This window comes from Periplaneta americana, chromosome 17 (genome assembly GCF_040183065.1).
Source record: "Periplaneta americana isolate PAMFEO1 chromosome 17, P.americana_PAMFEO1_priV1, whole genome shotgun sequence".
Lineage (NCBI taxonomy): Eukaryota > Metazoa > Arthropoda > Insecta > Blattodea > Blattidae > Periplaneta > Periplaneta americana.
This window is the reverse complement of record NC_091133.1, coordinates 107,390,209-107,413,466: the sequence shown is the minus strand read 5'-3', so window position 1 is coordinate 107,413,466 and position 23,258 is coordinate 107,390,209. Positions and strand designations below refer to the sequence as shown.

General features: G+C 36.7%; 1 protein-coding gene across 3 annotated transcripts in view; it reads right to left on the bottom strand.

Annotated features, from left to right (window-relative positions):
* The window catches only part of bbg (big bang), a 323,045-nt gene that overhangs the window by 191,859 nt on the left and 107,928 nt on the right, over positions 1-23,258 (bottom strand). For all 3 annotated transcript variants that reach the window (XM_069816372.1, XM_069816374.1, XM_069816373.1), the window contains exons 2-3: positions 13,920-17,616; positions 11,877-12,202 (exon numbers count right to left, since the gene is read on the bottom strand). In XM_069816372.1, coding sequence (XP_069672473.1) covers positions 11,877-12,202; positions 13,920-17,611 — 4,018 coding nt within the window. In that variant the 5' untranslated portion in view covers positions 17,612-17,616. The remainder of the gene's footprint in view (positions 1-11,876; positions 12,203-13,919; positions 17,617-23,258) is intronic.

Genomic DNA, 23,258 nt, shown 5'->3' with positions numbered 1-23,258 from the left:
TATTATTATTATTATTATTATTATTATTATTATTATTACAATTGCATTTACACAAGTAAGGCCAAATTCAACAGTGTTCATAAATGAGATATTAAGCATACAAATAAATAATTTATTACAGTTGTATGAATATTTTTTGTAAAATTAAATTAAAATTAATATAATCAGTTAAAAACCAGACATGTTTCGGAGGAATGCTCCTCCATCTTCAGTGTCGTGGTATTGCCACTGAAGATGGAGGAGCATTCCTCCGAAACATGTCTGGTTTTTAACTGATTATATTAATTTGAATTTAATTTTACAAAAAGTGTTCATACAACTGTAATAAATTATTTCCTTGTATGCTTAATAATAATAATATTTGACAAGTTTCTCTACTTTTTCTTTTCACTTTTGACTTTGCATATTACTTTTGAGAAGTGGTATTGGAACAGAAACTGGAATGAAAAGTGCAAACTGCAAAGCGAAAAGTTTAAAAATTTAATGGTGGAATAGGTTTCTGAGTGTTAAAGCGTGTATAAATAAAACTTAACGAATGAAAGTTCCAAAGACCTTGCCGTTCATACCTATTCCTTTGCAAAACTCTTAACAAAGATGAAAGAATTGAATGTAGCATTTAAATCGTCCTAAATAATTCCTATCTCCTCGTCTTTTACATACGCCGTGAATGACAGGCAACTTGTCGTACACTTGTGTGAAGCATACAGTCTACTACTAACGGGAGAGTAGACACAGATGCTGTCTGAGAAAGAGAGGGGACCTCGATGCCCTCGCTCGTGAGCTAAGAGCTTGCAGAGAAACTGGACGAATTTATCAATGCCAAAAGCGCGATCAGGCTTGGGAGCCCGTAGCAACCAAGGAAAAGAGAACAAGTGACTGTCACAAGACTGGAGCGCGGCCACAGATCGGATGAAGATTTTCTGCAGAAGGATCGATCTATTTGCTATACCTAAATGAACTGATTGCGAGCCGCGTTTCCTCAAAGTACTACGATTTTTCCTGCCGCTTTCACTCCACCATTGACTGACTATCACAATCTTCATATTTTACCGTACTTTACTATGTATCTATATGTATATCACGGAAAGTTTGGAAACATTATTACATTTCCAGTGTTTTCTGGATTTATACGTCGGGACTTGGGAGATTTGTCAAACGGGTATACACAGAGTGACTGTATATCAGATCGACAGACTTTGGAATCGGATAGATAACTTTTCTTTGAAACATTTTTTGTTAAGGGAAACAAGGACTGAGACTTTACAAAAAAAATGGTAAAATAATCATTTTTCGGTTTTATTGTATGAAAATATTCCTTGGGTAATAAAGTATTTCCTCTACGTACGTGTTCTTTGAGTTCCAGGAACGATACGTACTTAGACCTGCTCCATATGTTAGTAATGCATTTCTTTTCATAAATTTGCGTTTTTCTCGAAAGTACATTTTTAGATGTTCAAAATACTCCATGCGCGTGCAGTTTTCACCAAATTCAACGAAAATATTCGCACATATTCATGCATATATTTTCTGAGATATAACATTGAGAAATTTTAAGTAGGTGCGATGCAGTTGCAATTGAAAACAGGTTGGTTCATCTGTAGTGATGTCCAGATCTGTTTCAATTTAAATTTTAGTATTTAATAACTTTTAATGACTTTGATTATGGCTTTCATAGCCCTGTTTTTAATACAGTAATGTTTTAATTCATTGTATGTTCATCTACTTCTACAGAGATTTATTTTAACTGGTTTATTTATTTGTACCACACACACATGTACTACTTTCATGTAAATAGGCATAAACTTTTCTGAAGATGGCTTACTTAAGCCGAAAACGTTAAAAAACTAAATAAATGTGACAAATATTGTAAACTAATAATATTTCTTAAATAGATAAGCACAAACGGAGTCTGACAAAGCTCCCATTGCTATTAGGAGGAGAAAGGGTAGACCAAAGTTAAGGTGGATGGATGGGGTATCCAAAGATCTTGAAATTATGGGAGTGATAGGATGGACTAACATGGTAAAGGACAGAGTAAGATGAAAAGCTGTTGTTAAGGAGGCCAAAACCCACCCCGGGTTGTAGCGCTAACATGATGATGATGATGATGATGATGATGATGATGATGATGATGATGAGAAATGATAACTTGAGTTTTATTTACATTGACTTTTATTCTCCAACCTGTTAACGTTTCCAATTTGAAAAGTTGCTTTTGCATATTACAGTGTGCCATATCTATACAAGCGTAATTGATGAAGTAGGTAGTGTCATCTGCCTACAATCCTATATTATATTGCATTCTGTTATCAATGGAATATTATGAACATAAACTGAACATAAATGTAGTGCTATAATTCTATATAACTGAATGAGAATGAAGGCGTACTGCCATCTCGCTAGTACGTGACTAACGTGCTCTGAACAAAATGCGATCCATCCTTATAAAATACCAACATGGTCCAGCCGACATTCCGCGAATCGCAGCCAACTCGTTGAGTTGGCCAGCCTGGATTCCAGCAGGCGCTGGAATGAGGAATCAACATGGCGACGGGCGAGATGCCAAGAAGCAGAGCTGCTTGCAACAATAAGTGGACACTGTTCAAGTACCCTAAACACGACTGTTATGAGATTGCCAAAGGACAGGGGTGCGGACCCCTCTGTTGACCCCAAACTGCGAAATACACAGAACTGATTCGAGAGTCAGATCGTTCAATCAGTGTCATATCTACTATGTTACCGGTACAAAGATTCCTCAGATTTTGCCCAAGAAGATCAAGTTAACAGCGCTCTCAATTTTCGTAAAATTATAATCGTTCAATAACATCGATTAGGAAATAACTGATGATACATTATTTCAGAGTTTCTTCTTTTTACTCTTTTTGTGTATTTGTATTTACAGGCAATTATAATAGGATATCAACGACTTTTAAGTAAATTAAACACAGGTGACATCTCCTGTTAAAATGAATGAAGCTATTATCCCTTACAGTGATAGAGCAAAAAATCTAGGAATTTATATGGACAAAAACTTAAGTTGGAATACTCAACTCACACACATATGTAAAATTATTTTTATGAAAATTCACACACTAAAAAGAATTCGAAATTTCCTTTCGTTGCTTCTCAGGAAGAATTTAGTGCAGTCGCTCTTGATACCTCATTTTGATTACTGTGACACTCTCTACACTGACCTTAACATGAGACTGACAGACAGACTACAGCGTGTTCATAATGCATGCGTTCGATTTATTTGCAACTATTCACTCTCTCACTTTACTCTTCAATATTCTTCAAACCTCTAACCCTAGCTACCTAGCTTCTCGTTTTCAACATTTATCCTCATATCACGAAATATATACACGCTCACAACACCATATCACACTCTCCATTCCTAAACACAGAACATCCTTCTACTCTTCATCTTCCACCGTCTCTGCAGCTCATCTCCGGAACTCTCTACCACAACATGTCAGAGACTGTCGGACATTGTCTAGTTTCAAAAATAAATTAAACTTGCACTTTTTGAATTAGATTCCTTTCAGTTATACGCCCTTTTCTCTGCCATAGTTTTGTAAAAATGTAGGCTATATATTTCTTTTTCCTTCCTTTCCCCTTTTTGTTCTCTTTATCAGCCGATGAATTTATTATCATACCCTTTTTATCGTAAATTTTATTTAATATTCGTATTTCTTTTCTTTTTTATTATTATTTTATTACATTCCATTTTGATATACTCTTCCTTACGTTTTTCCATATTAACCATTTGTGCTAAATGAGTTGCTTTCATTATGTTCCAATGTATTTTACTTTCTTTTTTTTTCTATTATGGTATTATTTTCATGTTGTTTAGTGTCGATTTTATTATGCTATTATTATTTTTTTTGTAATACTTTTTAACTTCGCTCTAGAATATGCCATTAGGAAAGTTCAGGATAACACAGAGGGTTTGGAATTGAACGGGTTACATCAGCTTCTTGTCTATGCAGATGACGTGAATATGTTAGGAGAAAATACACAAACGGTTAGGGAAAACACGGGAATTTTACTTGAAGCAAGTAGAGTGATCGGTTTAGAAGTAAATCCCGAAAAGACAAAGTATATGATTATGTGTCGTAACCAGAATATTGTACGAACTGGAAATATAAAAATTGGAGATTTATCCTTCGAAGAGGTGGAAAAATTCAAATATCTTGGAGCAACAGTAACAAATATAAATGACACTCGGGAGGAAATTAAACGCAGAATAAATATGGGAAATGCGTGTTATTATTCGGTTGAGAAGCTCTTATCATCCAATCTGATGTCCAAAAGTCTGAAAGTTAGAATTTATAAAACAGTTATATTACCGGTTGTTTTGTATGGTTGTGAAACTTGGACTCTCACTCTGAGAGAGGAACACAGGTTAAGGATGTTTGAGAATAAGGTGCTTAGGAAAATATTTGGGGCTAAGCGGGATGGAGTTACAGGAGAATGGAGAAAGTTACACAACACAGAGCTGCACGCATTGTATTCTTCACCTGACATAATTAGGAACTTAAAATCCAGATGTTTGAGATGGGCAGGGCATGTAGCACGTATGGGCGAATCCAGAAATGCATATAGAGTGTTAGTTGGGAGACCGGAGGGAAAAAGACCTTTAGGGAGGCCGAGACGTAGATGGGAGGATAATATTAAAATGGATTTGAGGGAGGTGGGTTATGATGATAGAGACTGGATTAATCTTGCACAGGATAGGGACCGATGGCGGGCTTATGTGAGGGCGGCAATGAACCTTCGTATTCCTTAAAAGTAATTTGTAAGTAAGTAAGTATGTTAGTATTCTATTCTTTAACTTTTTTTTTAATTTTAACTGCTTGTATACTTTGTGACCTGATAGAGTGTAAGAGAAGGCCCTATGGCCTTAAGTCTGCCAGTATAAATAATAATAATAATAATTGTTATTATTATTATTATTATTATTATTATTATTATTATTATTATTATTATTATTATTACTTTGTCTTGAGCCTCTATCAGGGACAGAATTCTTCTTACGTGTCCTAAATTTGCGACACTGGAGCCACTCCTTGACTGCTACTGCCCCGGAGGAAGCCTTGCTAAGATTTTAAGCCCTTTAAAATTCACCGCCCTCGGCCAAATTCGAACCCATTAACCTCAGATCCAAGGCTAGCACAGAGCGCCGAGGACGACCTCGAACCTCGAACAGTCAGCTGAGCGAATGAGCAATACTCGCGGTCTTATGCAATATGTCGTAACAAGAGGATTATTCATTAAGATGGCTTTTAATATGCAGCGCAATTGCAGAGAAGGCGCTTTATCACTCCAGCCGTTCCGGAGGAGGCAGGAAAACCAACCAAACCACGAAATACGTTATGCGGTGGAGGTTGTCACGGACGCACTGGGAGTCAAGGAAAAGAGCAAGTGAGACTGCATGAGTTGAAATTGTGAGCAGAGGATAAAGCGAATCAGCGAGGTAGCGAGTGAGTAGTACCTAGAAAGTAAGTAGTGTTGTAAAACTGCGGTATACTTCCACAGAATACGAAATGGCAGCGTAGAATACGGCGGTTTTCCTACCAGAATTCGTAGAATATAATGCAATCTTAGACACATCAAGGTTTAGCTGGTTGCATATACTACAGGGATGTTATTCATCAATGATATTAAAAACGACGATATAACAAGCAGATTCTACCTACAACAGATTTGTGGTCCACACCTGTGGAGTAACGGTCAGCGCGTCTGGCTGCAAAACCAGGTGGCCCGGGTTCGAATCCTGGTCGGGGCAAGTTACCTGGTTGAGGTTTTTTTCCGGGGTTTTCCCTCAACCCAACACGAGCAAATGCTGGGTAACTTTCGGTGCTGGACTCCGGACTCATTTCACCGGCATTATCACCTTCATATCATTCAGACGCTAAATAACCTAGATGTTGATACAGCGTCGTAAAATAACCGAATAAAATAAACAGATTTGTGGTCTAGCGGTCAGCATTCCTTACTACAAATCATGAGAGCCCGGGTTCGATTATCATTCTGAGCATGGAAAAAGAGGCTATTGAACACTTTCACCAGAAGATTTTTCTGAAACTCGAGAGTTCAGAATTTAGTAAAGATCTAGAAGCTGAGTGAGTGTATAACTGCAGCTAAGATGGTATGGGCATATAATACAAAGAGGTGATAGTAAGTTAAATAGAGACATCTTACATTGGATATCACCTAGAAGAAGGAAGCGTGAAAGACCACAACCTATATGAAACGGAAAAGCGACATGTAAGATGAAGACATAGGCGGAGTTATAGGGGTATGGGGGGCACTGTCCCCCCAAACTTGTCTGAATTCTTTTGTTTCTATTAACGTTAGAAAATATTGAATTCTAAGGATCTATTTTGCTTTTGTTTATGATTAAGTTTCTGTCCTTAAATTGATGAATTAATGTCTTCAGATCATGTGTCTGGACTATAATATTTATTTTAAATTTCTTAATGTATAAGAATTCCTATACCTCATTTGAGGAATGGAAGCACTACGCATTGTAATGTTTCTTTTGTAACAGTCTGTACCCATGTGTTAGAAGTCTGCAAGTATTCAGGCCGCCACTTGGAGAAATATGAATAACATACTGCAGAACAATGCAGAAAAAAAGAAAAGTGAACCCGGTATAATGTGTAAACTTAAATATGATATTATAATAAAATAATTAGAGTTTACATTTCTTAATGCTATCTTCAGGAAAATAAGCTTCATATAAATAGGTTTCTATTAACACTGTTACATAGTTTTATTGATGCATATAAGTGTCTCTGTATGAGAGAGAAAAAGAGGGACATTGTTTTAAGTTATGCCCTGTTATAATTTGTAGTAGATCTACAGTTCAAGCCCTACAGTAAATAATTCGGTCCGAAACATCGCGGATATGGATGTAAAACTGTAAGAAACATGTCCTACATTTGTTAAATGATCATATTCCGATATACTGTACTACGGTCAAGCTATAACGGGGAGAGGAGGTAGGTGATGTCCCCCATAACCCCATTATATGGGGATTCTATGGTTTTGCTTTGCCCCCCCCCCCCAAGGAAACGCTTCTCCCTCCGCCTATGGATGAAGATTATTCGGATCCGTGACATTTGGCGGTGGGGGGGATTCTTTTTGTTGAGGAAACCTGCGTATCTCACAGAAATACAGTAGTAGTAATAGTAATAATAATAATAGTTTACCCTCACATTCGGACTGGGTACTTATTACAAGAGGCTATACGACTATGAAACTGTTTTCTACCTGCATCTGCATCAGTACGCGTCGCTTGCGGGATGAGAAGCAATGCCCTCTCTCGTCCAGCTACTCAGACACTTCTAAGGAGCACGTAATTCACAACTTTGCCAATAGATGGCAGGAGTCGACGAGTTAGTGCATAGTCCGTGGATATCCACGGACTATGAGTTAGTGTGGTGTTATTTTCCTCAAGCCTGAGTACGGACAATTTGGTGTTGCACAATTTCGTATAAAATAATGTGCTTAGTAGCAGCGTGGCAACAGTGCTTGAGATTCACGGGTTCAAATCGGGCGGAGTACGATACGGTTTTAAGAACAGCAAAATATTAAGGAAAGTTATTACGACGTGAAACTAGGGTTGCCAACTTTTTATGAAGAAAATACGGTCCCGAGAGCAAAGATTCAACAAAATTTCACATAGAAAATTGGATTTTTTTTTTTCATCTGAATATTAATTTTAATTATTATAATTCATTTATTTAATCTAGATGGCTGTAAATTAAAAGAACAGCTATCTCTAGCGGGGTAATTTTTTTATTGTTCATTTATATGGTTATAGAAATGACCATTTACTATATTATTGTTGTTTATTGTTAGTAAAATAACATGTACAAAAAATACAGTCTTAAATCTTCCCTGAAGGAGTAAAACCTCGTGCTCAGGGAGTTATCTAAACACATACTTAACACGAACAAAGATACTTATTTGACACAAAGTGGGTCAAGGAAAAAAATTATAGGAATAAATTAACTTTAAAAATACAATTTCAATTTTAACAATTTAACTCAAATACATATATACATATTAAATCAATATATATATATTAATGAACAGAACTAGACTCTTGCGGAAGTTTCTAAATAGTCTTAAATGACCAAGTTGTTATTTTTTTTCTCCTCTCTCTTCTTCTATTTTTTCTCTTTTCTTTTTTTTATTATCTTCATATATTACTTAATCATTTGTGTTTGTATGCCATTTAGTAGGACTTTGCTAATCAACATTTTATGTCTTGTCACCCATATGTATTCTCCAATTAGTATATTAACTGAATAATATATCTCAAGTAAATTAATCGTCCAATTTGTCTCGGGCATTTTAGATCTTACAAATTGTGTGTTTGTGTGTGTGTGTATTCCCCTTATGTTATGTAACTGATTTTGATTATGTGTAATTTTCTACTTTATTTTATATATTATGTAACTGATCTTGACCATTTGTAATTTTATATTATGTAACTGATCTTGTCTATTGTAATTTCCTACTATATTTTATGTAATTTCTAAGTTATTTTCTTTTGTGTTGTTTTGCAATCAAATTTTGTATCTCATGTATTTGCATTATTGAAACCTGGTTGAGTGGAAGAGAAGGCCTCATGGCCTTAACTCTGCCAGGCAAAATAAACCTACTATATATATATATATATATATATATATATATATATATATATATATATATATATATATATACTTTAAAAATTAAATTCCTGACGCCTTTTCTTTTAATTTCTGATTTCGATCTCAAAGGTAGATTATCCTAACTTGAGTTTTTCGTAGTTTCTCAAGTTTCTCCTGTCAAATGCCGGCACAGCCCAGAATCATGATTCCCTTCTCTTTATAACAACAGAATTTCGTTACAATTTTGAATTATAAGAATATAATCTCGTTACAATTTTTACATATAAGAACACAATCCCGTTGTAAGAAAACAATCCCATTGGAATTTTACTTATAAGAACAGAACCACGTTATGAGAACAGGAACTCGTCACAATGTTTATCTATAACAACATAATTTTGTTAGAATTTTTAATTGTAGGAACATAATTTCGTTATAAAAGCAGCATCGGAATCTGGTTATGAGATCAGCAATTCGTTAGAATTTTGACTAGTAAGAACATAGTCCCGTTATAAAACATGATATCGTTAAAATTTTGACTTCTAAGAACATAATCGCGTTGTAACAACAAAATTTCGTTAGAATTTTGAATTGTAAGAACATAATGTCGTTACAGTTTCGACTTATAAGAACAGGATTTCGTTAGAATATTGAATTGTAAGAACATAATCTCATTACAGTTTCGACTTGTAAGAACAGGATTACGTTAGAATATTGAATTGTAAGAACATAATCTCATTAGAGTTTCGACTTATAAGAACAGGATTTCGTTAGAATATTGAATTGTAAGAACATAATGTCATTACAGTTTCGACTTATAAGAACAGGATTGCGATAGAATTTTTACTTGTAAGAACATAATCTCATTAGAGTTTCAACTTATAACAACAGGATTACGTTAGAATATTGAATTGTAAGAACATAATCTCATTAGAGTTTCGACTTATAAGAACAGGCTTTCGTTAGAATTCTGAATTGTAAGAACATAATCTCGTTACAGTTTCGACTTATAAGAACAGGATTACGTTAAAATTTTGACTTGTAAGAACATAATCTCATTAGAGTTTCGACTTATAACAACAGGATTACGTTAGAATATTGAATTGTAAGAATATAATGCCGTTATAAGAACCGATTCTCGTTATATGAGGGAGAGTCCCAATTACGTTCAATGCAAGTGTTCCTATTATATTATATTAAAAGTAATGAAGTGTTTGTAGCATTATTGCACATATTCAATTAATAAAACAATTATTAAGCTTACTTTTTGACTCTCCCCCGTAGTTTTGACTCTAAGATCATAGTCTGAACATAAGAGCAGAATTTCGTTAGAATTTTCACTCCTAAGAACATAATTTCGTTATAAGAATAGATTCTCGTTAGGACTTCAACTTGTAAGAACATAGTCTCATTATAAAAAAAAAGTCATCATATTTTTTACTAAGAACAAAATTTCATTGTAAGAAACTAATCTCATTAGAACTTTCATTTATAAGAAAATAATCTTGTTATAAGAAACAGAACCTCATTACACTTGTAAGAATAGCATATCAATAAAATGTTGACTTGTAGGAATATAACATCGTTATAGGAATAGAATCTCATTGGAATTTAGAATTATAAGGATGATCTTATTGTAAGAAACAATCTCGTTATAAGAATTAGAATTTTAACTTATAAGAATAAATTCTAGAATTCAAAATTACATTTCTTTTTAATTTATACTGTAAACCCATTTCGTGTTTTCATTTTCTTTCTTTCTGTTATGTTTTCACGTACTAATGGATTACTTAAATCGATAAACATTAGAGTGCTATGCATAGGCTAAACTAGCTCCGGCTATCGGCTATTGTACAGGATTCATATCATATCATATCGCTAACACTGGTTTATGAATACGAAAAACATTAGTTCGCTGATCATCCACCGGAAGCCCGCGCTAAGAATGTCTATGAAAAAGAGCATTCTGAACTCCATAACACTCACTGCACCAGTGGCGTAGCGTCAATGTAAGCTAAAATGCTTAGCTTCCCCAGTTAATAATAATTTCATAATAAACCTGCAGTTTATGGAGAAAATTATTTATTAATTTTAATAGAATTTATATTTACGCGTTAAATATAGTGATGCGGCAGCTCAGGATGATTTGTGATGCAGCAGTAAACAAGAAGCCTGCACACACCAGCTTCCAAGCAGACCGGTTTCTTCTGTGTAATCCACCCCGCAGATTTTCCACCCTTTCTAACTAAGCTACCCTAGTCGCAAGGCTCGCAAAGAAGCTAGCTTTAACATTTAAAATAAGTAGTTTCCGAGTTATCCCATTTCGTCAGTTGTGTTCAGTTGAAGTGTTAGTGTGCATTGTGGCTGATATAATAAATAATGAGCGAAATAACAGTTCCTGACACTAATTTACTTGAATTTTTTAGGACAACTATTGTATTATCAAAACTGACTTACGAACAAAAGTGTGATTTAAAAAAGAAATGACCGACTCCCTTGCTGTCAATGAAGGACACAACCAAAAGACAGACGCATACTTACGTAATGATACTAATATTGTGATTTCTCTAAGTATGACAGGGAGTGAGCTAATGTTATACGTATACGTGATTATTTGTTAAAAGATATGCGTAAACAGTGAAATCATATTTTACTACGTATCATTTGAGGTCATGCCTTATTGGTGTTACTTACGATGTTCCAACCAATCTTCGACTGCTGACTTGAAATTGACTACTATTTATTTTAAGACTATATTTTTGTAATGCGTTTTCTCATATTGCATGAAAGACAACTTGAGTTAGCTTCCCCTGCTCAAAATTTCATGCTTCGCCACTGCACTGCACTGCTCTTGGAATAACAGAACCAATATGCTTACCACATAATTCACCCAAACAACATCGCTAGAGAACTAAACCCGGAAATAATATTGGTAAAGAATATTTCCAGTGATGTCATATCTCTAATTTATTTTAATCCACATTTCTTTAAATATAAATAAGGCTGGGAATGTATGTAAATAGGAGCAGTGTGTCGACTTCCGTCAAAGAATCGCATGGCGGAATGTTGTCCATCAATTTCTCTTCACTTTCTACAAGACGGACAGATGTTAGAGAGGCAATAACGAAAACCAAATCTATAGTAGAAACGTGTTATAGTATCTAAAAGAAATGTTGCATGCCACATAAACAATGTATTCACTTTGCCTACCTTCAAATTCGATCGCCGCCACTGCCGCCATCTTCTCCGGTCTTTCTGCACCGAGTAGCAGGTTGTCGAGACGGGTTTCGGCCGAGAGGACCTCGCTCGAATCCACTCTGTCCTCCTGGAGGTCCACTTCCTTCTGCTCTTTCTTCTCCATCTCGACTCCATCTTCTTTCTCCTCCTTTTCTTCTTCCTTCTCTTTTTCTTCTTCTTTCTCCTTCTCAATCTCATTTTCATCTTCTTTTTCCTCCTCCTGATCTTCCTCTTCGTATTCGTCCTCTTCCTCGTCTACCTCCTCCTCCTCTTCCTCCACAACAGAAACGCCTGGTACACTGAAAACAAATTAAATAATAGATAGCGTAATATGTATGTATGTATGTATGTATGTATGTATGTATGTATGTATGTATGTATGTATGTATGTATGTGGATTTGTACAAAAAGTTAAAGAAATGTAAGAGAAATATTATTTGCCGAGATTTTATATAGAAAACTTGGGGTTTTCTATAGCACGCGACGCTGACTTTTTTTTTTGGGGGGGGGGGGCGAAACAAGTGGAAGAAGTCTAATTTTCTGAGGGAAGTAGTGTGGAATGTGAAGAATTCGTATAGGACGTCAATTGACTTGAAAATACAGGGCATATCAAAAGTCCGGTAACACTTTCAATATTTTATTACACAAAAACTACTAATGATAGCAACAGGCAGCAGACGACGATGACTTATTCAGACGCTTAATTTTCAGCGACGAAGCGACATTCCATACGAGTGGGAAAATTAACAAGCACAACTGTCGTGTTTGGGGTACACAGAAACCTCACAGAATCATTGAACATGAGCGTGATTCACCAAAGGTGAATGTTTTCTGCGCGTTGTCACAACGAAAACTGTACGGACCTTTCTTCTACATTGAGGCTACTGTGACTGGACATTCATATCTGGACATGTTGGAGCAATGGTTGGTGCCTCAACTTAGACAAGATCTCGATGACGATTTCATCTTTCAGCAAGATGGGGCTCCGCCACGTTTCCACAATGCAGTTCGTGCTTACCTGAATACGGAGATGTCTGATAGTTGGATAGGACGTGCTGGAGTAAGGGACAGATGTTTCATGATATGGCCGTCAAGGTCACCCGATATGACTGCATGTGATTTTTTTCTATGGGGGTAACTAAAGGACCGTGTGTTTGTACCGCCTTTGCCACATGATTTAGAGGAACTAAAAACCAGAATTCGAGAAGCCGCTGCCACAGTCACAGAGGATATGTTGAAAAGGGTATGGGAAGAGTTTGACATCTGCCGAGTCACTCGTGGTTCACACATTGAATCTCTGTAAGGTGTAAACAGAACTTTGAGAGTTTGACTTTAAACTGTGTTGACTGTGTTTAAAAGTGCTGTCATTAGTAGGTTTTGTGTAATAAAATATTGAAAGTGTTACCGGACTTTTGATATGCCCTGTATATTAGAAAATAGGTAAAAATTGGAAAGAATTGATCGGTGTGGAAAACCTAAAACTGATTATATTATTTAAAACGAGAAAAAAAGAGATAGGCCTAGAACATTTAAAAATATAACGGGAAACGCACATTTCACTTGACTTAGTATATGAAAGACATACAAAATGCCTAAACTAACTTAACCTGCCACAGATTTGTATATGCCAGGCATACCAAAAACATAAACTAACCTAACCTAATCTAACCTAACCTAACCTAACCTGTCACAGATTCGTATATACAAGACATACGAAAAAGGGAGAAATACAAATTTAAATAGTTTATTTTAAATCAGTAGGTTTCAGAAGGGGTAGATGTTTTATGCACATAATTATACTTTCCGCCACTTAGTGCGCTGCTAGATTCGTCAAGTAATTAGTTATTGCTTTCACCACGTGGTGTGCTATATGCATGCAGTAATTAGTTATCACGAACAATATCAGGTGGCAGCAAGATCAATTTCTAGCAATTACCGCCTCTAGCGTTTAAAAAGGGAAAGTCATTAACTTTCGCATCCTATTATATTCATCCAAGACTATACTACGCAACTTACCCCTGGTTGCTGACGTCCTCCTCCTCATCTTCTCCTATAGTCGCCAGATGGCAGGACGCGCCCCAGCAGCGGAAGGGGAAGAAAGTGGCGTCGGAAGCTGTCAGAAGGGCGCCGGTGGCGGGCTGGAACACAGAGCCTCCCTGCTCCAGCAGCTCCGTCTCCGGCAGGTCCAGCAGGAAGTCCTCCCCGTCCGAGTCGGAATCGAGCTGCGTCCTCGGAGGAACGTCCACTATCACTTCTGAGTCCTCAGCCTCTTCTTTCTCGACTGCTTCACCCGTCATGAGACTATCTGCACCATCCTTACTTTCGTGTCTATCAGAAATGATTTCCTTCTTATCGGATGAAGTGGGGATAGTCTCCTCACCGTCGGGCAAAGCGGGGGAAGTGGCATCACGGTCGGGTAAATTGGTAATCATTACCTCACTCTCGGGTAAACTGGATCTATGTACTTCACCATCAAGTGACTTCAGGCTAGTTGTCTTAGAATCAGGCAAAATGGGCGCAGTTACCTGACTGTCGGGTAAAGGTGGGGTTGTCATTTTGTCAACTGGTAAAATGGGGTTGTTTCTTTTATTATCGAGTAAACAAATTAAAGTTGCCTCACTGTCCTCTAAAGCATTGGTTGAAATTGAACGGATATCCTTGCTATCAGATAAAGTTGTTTTACCATCCAATATAGTAGGGTTGGTAATCTTGCCATTGGATTCAGCGAGGACAGTTGCCTGGCCATCAGGTAAAGTGGTCCTACTGGATATATCTAAGCTAGTTTCCTTAGTTTTCGATCGTGCAGTGATAGTTATCTTATTATTAGATGAAGTGGTACAATCAACCATGTATTCGGGTAACCTGGGGCTACTTTCCTTAGAAATAGGTAAGATGGTACTATCGGTTAAAGTAGGTTCAGTTAGCTTTTCAGGTGAAGTGAGGTTGATTGTCTTATTATTAGGTGTACTGGTGATAGTTTCCTTATTAGAGTTTGCTGTCTTACTATCGAGTGAAGTGGAGATAATTTCATTGCTATTTAGCACAATGGAGTTTGCTGTCTTAGCATCAGGTGAAGTGGAGATAGCTGCCTTACTATTTGGTACGGTGGAGTTTGCTGTCTTAGCATCAGGTGAAGTGGAGATAGCTGCCTTACTATTTGGTACAGTGGAGTTTGCTATCTTAGCATCAGGTGAAGTGGAGATAGCTGTCTTACTATTTGGTACAATGGAGTTTGCTGTCATACTATCAGGTGAAGTGGGGATAGTTGTCTTGCTATTTAGTACAGTGGAATTTGCTGTCTTACCATCAGGTGAAGTGGGGATAGTTGTCTTGCTATTTAGTACAGTGGAATTTGCTGTCTTACCATCAGGTGAAGTGGGGATAACTGTCTTACTATTTTGTACAGTGGAGTTTGCTGTTTTACTATCAGGTGTAGTGTGGATAGTTGCATTGCAATTTAGTACAGTGGAATTTGCTGTCTTACCATCGGGTGAAGTGGGGCTAGTTGCCTTACTATTTAAAGTATTGGAATTTGTTGTGCTGCTGTCTGATGAATTGGAGATAGTTGCCTTACTATTAGGTACATCGGTGTTTATTGCTTTGCTGCCAGCTGACGTGGAAATAATTGTACTATTAGGTAAAATGGAGCTAGTTGTTTCACTGTCAGGTGAAGTGGAGATAGTTGTACTATTTGGCAAAGTAGAGCTACTCGTTTTATTGTCGAGTGACGTTGGGATAGTTGTCGTACTATCTGGTACGGTGGAACTAGCTGGACTGCTGTCGGGTGAAGAGAGGATAACTGTCTTACTATTTGGTAAAGCGGAGTTCACTGTCTTAATGTCGGGTAGAGTGGATTTTGATGACTTGCTATCGACCAGAGTGTGGTTTGAGGTTTCAATGTCAGGTAAAGTGGAGTCATTGATCTTACTATCGGGTAAAGCGGAATCTGATGGATTTTTATCGGTCAGAGTGGGTTTTGAGGTCTTAACACTGCTAGTCATCTCACTAACGGGTAAAACATGGCAAGTTGTCTCGCTTACATTATCGGATAAATTAGAGTCAGCAGCTTTATTATCAGGCAAAGCAGAACTAGCTGGCTTATTGTCTTGTAAAATGAGGCCAGCTGTCACACTATGGAACGAAGTTGGGCCGTTGGTCGTAATGTCGGCTGAAATGCGATTATTTGTCTTACTATCGGGAAAAGTGGTCCCGACAGCATTATTATCGGGTAAAACACTATCTGGAATCATTGAGGTAGTTTTCTTATTGTCAATAGCAGTTTGGGTATTTACCTCAGGACTGGATGTCAGATAGTTGTTTTTATTACAGTCCGAAAGGAAAACTGTGTCCGATCTAACAGACCAAGTTTCTCTACTATCTGTAGACACATCAATATTTTCTTTGAGGTCCGTCTTACTAATACAATTTTCTTTGCCGAACTTCACAAGACTATTGCTGTCCTTGCCATTTTGCGTCTTCCGATATTCACTTTCGTCTGTCGAAGCCTCTTCGTCTCGCAGATTCTTTTCTTTGTCTGGAACAGGTCTGCTCTCATCCTTCTGAGCGACTTCACTTCCGCAAGTGCTCGTCTGCTGTTCGTTCACCTTCCCGTTTTCTTCTCCGATAACAGTGCGCTCTGCCAGTGTTATGACAACAGGGCCGTTCTCCTCTTCTGTCCTTCTCGTCAGGACAGGACTGTTGTCCTCGCTGTCTACGGCCGAGGGGCAAATCTCTTTCCTCTTAATGATCACGGGGCAATTTTCGACACCGTTCACCAGGGGTTCGTCCGCTGTTTTGGGCACGACGTCCACCAGACGGGGCAGATCCCCGCGGTCTGTTTCTGCAACAGCAATCGTCTGCACGTTGAGCGGGCACTGGGGGCGGTCGCTCCTGGGCGGCGGCGGAGGTGGAGGCCGTTTCTTGCCAGAGCGGAATTTCGCCTGGACATCGCGGCGTGGAGCCGGCTTGGGCGGCAGGACCTTCTCGTCGCCGTAGCTGAGCGGCGCGTCTTGGAAGCTGAGAGGCGGCTGCAGGGCGTCATCGTGGGCGGCCTCCAGCTCTCTCTCCAGCTGCTCGAAGGGACCCAGCACCCTAGCGAGGTCTATATGCGGCGCCACGACTGTGGATATGCTGCTGCCAGTATCGTCGCTCTCAGAGCCCGTAAGGCAGCTCAGCTCCTCGTCTTCTTGTGCCAGGAGGTCCAGGTACACCTCGGCTTCGGGCGGTACGTCGGCGAAAGCGGTGGGAGGCCCCAGCACGGCGTGCGATCGGCGCCTTGGAGGGACGGGCGGCGGCGCAGGTGCCGGGTGTCGAACCTGCAGCTTGATAACCACATGCGACTCCTTGAGGGCTCGCACGCAGTCCAGGCGCGTCATGGAGGTTACAGGCACCGTGTCGATCTGCAGGACCTCGTCGCCCTCCTGCAGGGCGCCCCACGAGCAGCGGGCCCTGGACGCGGGGCTGTCCGGCGCGCACGACTGGATGAAGAGGCGGCGCACCCGCTCGCCGGAGCTCGTGCCGCCCTCGAACTTGAGGCCGAAGCCTAGCCGTTCCCCAGGAAGGCGGTACACCAGCACGTCCTCGGTGTCGGGGGTGGAGCTGGGCGCGCCGACGCTCAGCACCGTCACGAACTCTTCGGTGCTCGCGCCCTCCACCGCCACCACCGTCACGAACTCCTCGGAACTCCAGTCCATGGCGCTCACCTCCATCGCATCTACGACAACAAAATAGCATAAGTTATACGTCAGTCTTTGTGACGCTGGGCACACGCAAAAAAGAAAATCGTAGCAGGTTGTGTCGCGAGTTTTATGCGTCAATACGCCGCTAATAATTGCTGTTAAGGGGACCGCTACTGAGTTTTGGTCCGTTTTGGCCATTTTCTTCACTTTTACGCATGGTGCCAAAAATCTAGGGTTTTTTGAGAAATACTGAGTGAAGATTTCATCGCGGTATCTTATTTCCACTTACGGTGGAACATTTTTTATTGCGTTGTAGAAAATATGACCGTGTCCGCCGGCAATATGGAATTCGGCCGACACTACGTGACGCTCTTGGAAATGATTTTAATTGTGCAAATGCAGTTCTGAGATTTTTATCGAATACAGGTTTGGATAAGGTGATTTAGTTTTTTATTGATCCGTTTTACTTATCCTCCGGACCCTTTACATCCGGAGGATACATTTGTTGTTTTACATTGTTGACATTTCGGACTTTATACATCCGAACATTTTATATAATTTTATTGTTTTTAATATATGATTTACAATTTAGCTCTGGTGGTCTTAGAATTATTGTTTTATTTGTTCGTCTTGAAAACCACCTAGGGTTCGTAGAATTGCTCACTTTTATGATTGTGTAGAAATCACCTTATGTATACTGCATTTGTGTGCCTCGTTATATTGTGACAACGCTTTTTAGTTTTTTTTAGCACTTTGATTATTATATTATTTATTATGTCTTTGATAGATTAAGAATTTTAGATAAGGGCGCAAATAGCCATAGTAGCTGACGCGCCCTTCTTAAACCCTACTACTACTACTCTTATTTCTAAGTTAGAAATTCAGTTTATCCCATATAAGTCGTTAATATATTCAGAATGCATATTATTATAAACTTTAAAGTGATTTTGCCGCAAATCAGAGTTTTTACATTTTAACTTACTATATACCAATTTTTATTTTTATTTCTTATATGAGCCGTTCAGAGCAGAAGTGGTGTAAGTCAAAATTGGGTAATTTTATTTTATTTTATTTTAAATCCCCCAACAACAGAAGCGAGCTTCCAATTACAGGTGGCTTACATGGATACATATACAAAATACATAATAAGAAAAACAAAACAAACAACACAAACGAAAGAAAGAAAATACAAACTGGTAATAGATGCTAAAATATAATACTGCAGTTAATATAGTGCCAAAGTCAATATAATAATGCAAAATTATTTAAAAACTAGAGTAAAAAAACATTATAATACACTTCTTCATAATTTAAATATCTAAGGAAATACAATTCTTTTTAATATTGTATGAAATTTTTAAACTATTAAACTGAAATCTAATTGAGTATCACAGTTTAAAGACAGAGAGTTATAAGTATTACACATAAAAAACAACGGAGAGTTCTTGAAGAAAACAGTTCTAGAAATTGGAATAACAAAAGGTTCCCTATGACGTAATTGTTCTTTTTACATTGAACAGAAGGAATTTAAGAAAATCACAGTTATTCAATATACTGTTAACAGTCTTATAGAGTAAAATTTGACTATTTATTAATCGTCGAGATTTTAAAGTTTTATAATTAAATTAAAAAAGTAACTGATTATATGAAATGTGTTTTTTATAAGAAATTAATATGTCCTTCGTGCTATCCACTGACTACTAATAGTTTAAATAAATTGAATATTAATTGCTACTTTGCGCTGTATTTTATTGAATTTTTACTTTAAGAGGAGTGGGTAGTGATGTCTGTGCCGTTAAAAAATTCTAATACAAAACTTTAGTTCAATATTTCTAGGCTTCTAATGTTCAGAATTGAATAAAAGTTTCCAGGCTTATACACTCAACCATTTTGAATTCAGTGGTATAGAAGACAACTAATTTGTTTCGTATCCAAGTGTAAAAGAAAGGTCCTAATTGACAACCTGTTTTCCCACTACCTCATTCTTCAGGTGCACATTACTTGCTACAGTCTTCACTCATGCCTTGTATTTTTTTAAGTTATCGAGTAATGTATATTGTAAATTCTAAAGCAAAATTTAGTGAAACAGAAAAAATATTGAACTTTGTTTAACATATTTTACAATTTTTTTTTCAGTACATATATTTTTTTCTCGTGTTATGTGTGTGATATTCCTAAACCCGTAGGTCTGCTATGTAAAACACAGGCTGCAGAAAACACTGTAAAAATTTCATGTAAATCGATTCAGTAGTTTAAGAGAAAAATACACTTATGTTTTAAAAGTGTCAACTTATGGAAAACTGCATTTAAAAAAACAAAATTATGTATGAATTACATGCACCGCCAAATTTAAAGAGGCCATTTAAAAGGCTTATCTACAAAAATATCCCCCACAATATTTACATTATTTTAAAGAGTAGTTTCGTACTTTATTTTAAAACACAAAATAAAAAATCGGATTTTTGACCCCTAATCACTACTTGGTTCCCTTAAACCTCATTACCCAATTTTGACTTACACCACTTCTGCTCTGAATGGCTCATATGTCCTGTTTTTATTACTTCACAGACAGACCCACTGCTGAGTGTATTTGAACTACCCACGTTATATATTTATTTATATTTAAGAGATGGCATCTACAGGATGAAAGCATCTAAACTCCAAAAAGCTGCCGGAGGACTATAGCCGTCACACCACTGAAAATAATTAATATCGGTTAGGTTCGCAGATATACGTAACAGAGCAAACAATATTTCATACAGATAATAATGTCGGAATATAAATATAAAATTGTTTTGACAAGACACAGGAGCTCCTATTTCATAACTGAAGTTGAAGTCAGAATTTTTGGAAAAAAATGTATAAATCTTCTTCATACCAAATATAAGACGTATTGGGGGTTCTAACTTAGTAATTTAGCTAAATTACACATCATGATGTATGCACATACCTGGATTTACAAATTCCATATGAAAGAAGAAAAGAAAACCAATTTACTAGTTCTTAATGCGACTTCCAACAAAGCGCTCTCTATTGCGACTGAGGAGTGTGGATTCAACACTTTGCAGATAGCAATGTTTACGCTAGTCTAAAACAAATAAATATCCGCGAGAAATATCGCTCAGTGTCTTCATACGATGCCTCGTACATTCAGAGACATGCATTCATAAAAATATATAGTGAAATCAACAAGTCGAAAAATGAATTTTGACCAGCTAGATTGAGAAAATTGCACACTGTGGAGCACCCCGAACGTGTAATTAATTTCTCCGAAGATTCTCTGAAAACCTCCCCGAACAAGTAAAAATTCCCCCAACCTGGTAAATCCGTTGTACACTGCTTCTTCGATTTAGTAGAAAATCAATCTTCACCGACTGATATAACACGCGGAGTAAGTTCTCTGCAATCGGCAAGCATCATCTTTTGATAGGTAGAACATGAAAGTCAAGGAATATTTTGGACAGTAAAAAATCGATCATACGGGAATAGATATTTAAGAGTTGTAATGCATTATAAAAGCGAATCTTATACAACGTTAATGCAAATTAATTTTATTTCCTAGAACGTATATAAATAAAATAATAAATTAATGAATGAATAAATATAAATAAATAACTAAATAAATAAATAAGTAAAGAAAGATAGAAAGAAAAGAAGGAGCCAGTGAGTGAAGTTATGAATGGATGAGTGAATAAACGAATGAATTAATGAAGGAACAAGTAAATAAATCAATAAAGGTTCAAATAAAGAAAGAAAAAAATAAACGAATGAATTAATCAAGAAACAAGTAAATAAATCTTTAAAGGATCAAATAAAGAAAGAAAAAAATAAACGAATGAATTAATGAAGGAATAAGTAAATAAATCAATAAAGGATCAAATAAATAAATAAACGAATGAATTAATGAAGGAATAAGTAAATAAATCAATAAAGGATCAAATAAAGAAAAAAATAAACGAATGAATTAATGAAGGAATAAGTAAATAAATCAATAAAGGAACAAATATAGAAAGAAAAAATAAACGAATGAATTAATGAAGGAATAAGTAAATAAATCAATAAAGGATCAAATAAAAAAAGAAAAGATAAACGAATAAATTAATGAAGGAATAAGTAAATAAATCAATAAAGGATCAAATAAAGAAAGAAAAAAATAAACGAATTAATGAAGGAATAGTAAATAAATCAATAAAGGATTAAATAAAGAAAGAAAGAAATAAACGAATGAATTAATTAAGGAATAAGTAAATAAATCAATAAAGGATCAAATAAAGAAAGAAAAAAATAAACGAATGAATTAATCAAGGAATAAGTAAATAAATCTTTAAAGGATCAAATAAAGAAAGAAAAAATAAACGAATGAATTAATGAAGGAATAAGTAAATAAATCAATAAAGAATCAAATAAAGAAAGAAGAAAATAAACGAATGAATTAATGAAGGAATAAGTAAATAAATCAATAAAGGATCAAATAAAGAAAGAAAGAAAGAAAGAAAGAAACGAATGAATTAATGAAGGAATAAGTAAATAAATCAATAAAGGATCAAATAAATAAAGAGAAAAATAAACGAATGAATTAATGAAGGAATAAGTAAATAAATCAATAAAGGATCAAATAAATAAATAAAGAAAAAAATAAAAATAAATGAATATTAGCTTACTCTCGCTAGCAATATCCTTAACATTACTGCGTTTTCAAGGCGTTGAATAATATTTACTTTGTCAGAAATACTCAGACTTGAAAGTGTTTGTAACACGATGCCTTACCGGTATGCGGAGGCTTGGATTCTCGTCACAATAGACCACGTTGTACTGTTTTCTTCTTTCTTTAGACTCAAAACTCATTCTACGAAATAGCGCAAGCGACATTGTATCAGCTGGCATCTGGATATGTTTGAGATACCAAAACAGCTTGCAACTGATAAGTCTCAGCGTGCATAATGATAGACGATGTACCGATACCGATTTAAGCCGGGAATGGAATTAACGTAACGTAAAGTAACGTGATAAAATAGATAGCATAATATGCTGTTTGGCGCTATTTACTATTGAAGCGTCGTTTACCAATTTAACTTTAGTATCTCGGGTAATATACGAAAGAGTTTGAAATGTAAACGTATTATTGGAATATGTGAATGAACAAGTATACAAATATGTGACTATATTTTTCAAATGTTAATAAAGTTTCACATCAAGAACGATGAACGTTTCTAGTACTTATAATCTCGCAAACCAACATATATGCCAGTAATAGAAAATAAAGCATCTGATAGAGCAGCCGTGGCGAAAATGTGACTCACGAGCACATTATGGCTCACAATGATAGCTATGCATTTCTCTTGCTTCCTACGGACCCCCAATCCCCATCCTGTCACTTACTGGAGTCAAACTCCGTTCCATTTGTATTTGTCTCTGACCTGCGAGTGGCGTATCGTCGCAATGTCTCTCTCGAAACCATGTACCTCTACAAAAACGAAAGTTTCAAGTAGGATGGGAGGACGCATTTTTTTGATGCCAATATGATGAAAATATTAAATGTATGATTTGTTCAGAAGTATTACGAGGAAAACTGTTGTATAACATAAAACGGCATTATACTATATATTACTCATACTTACTTACTTACAAATGGCTTTTAAGGAACCCGAAGGTTCATTGCCGCCCTCACATAAGCCCG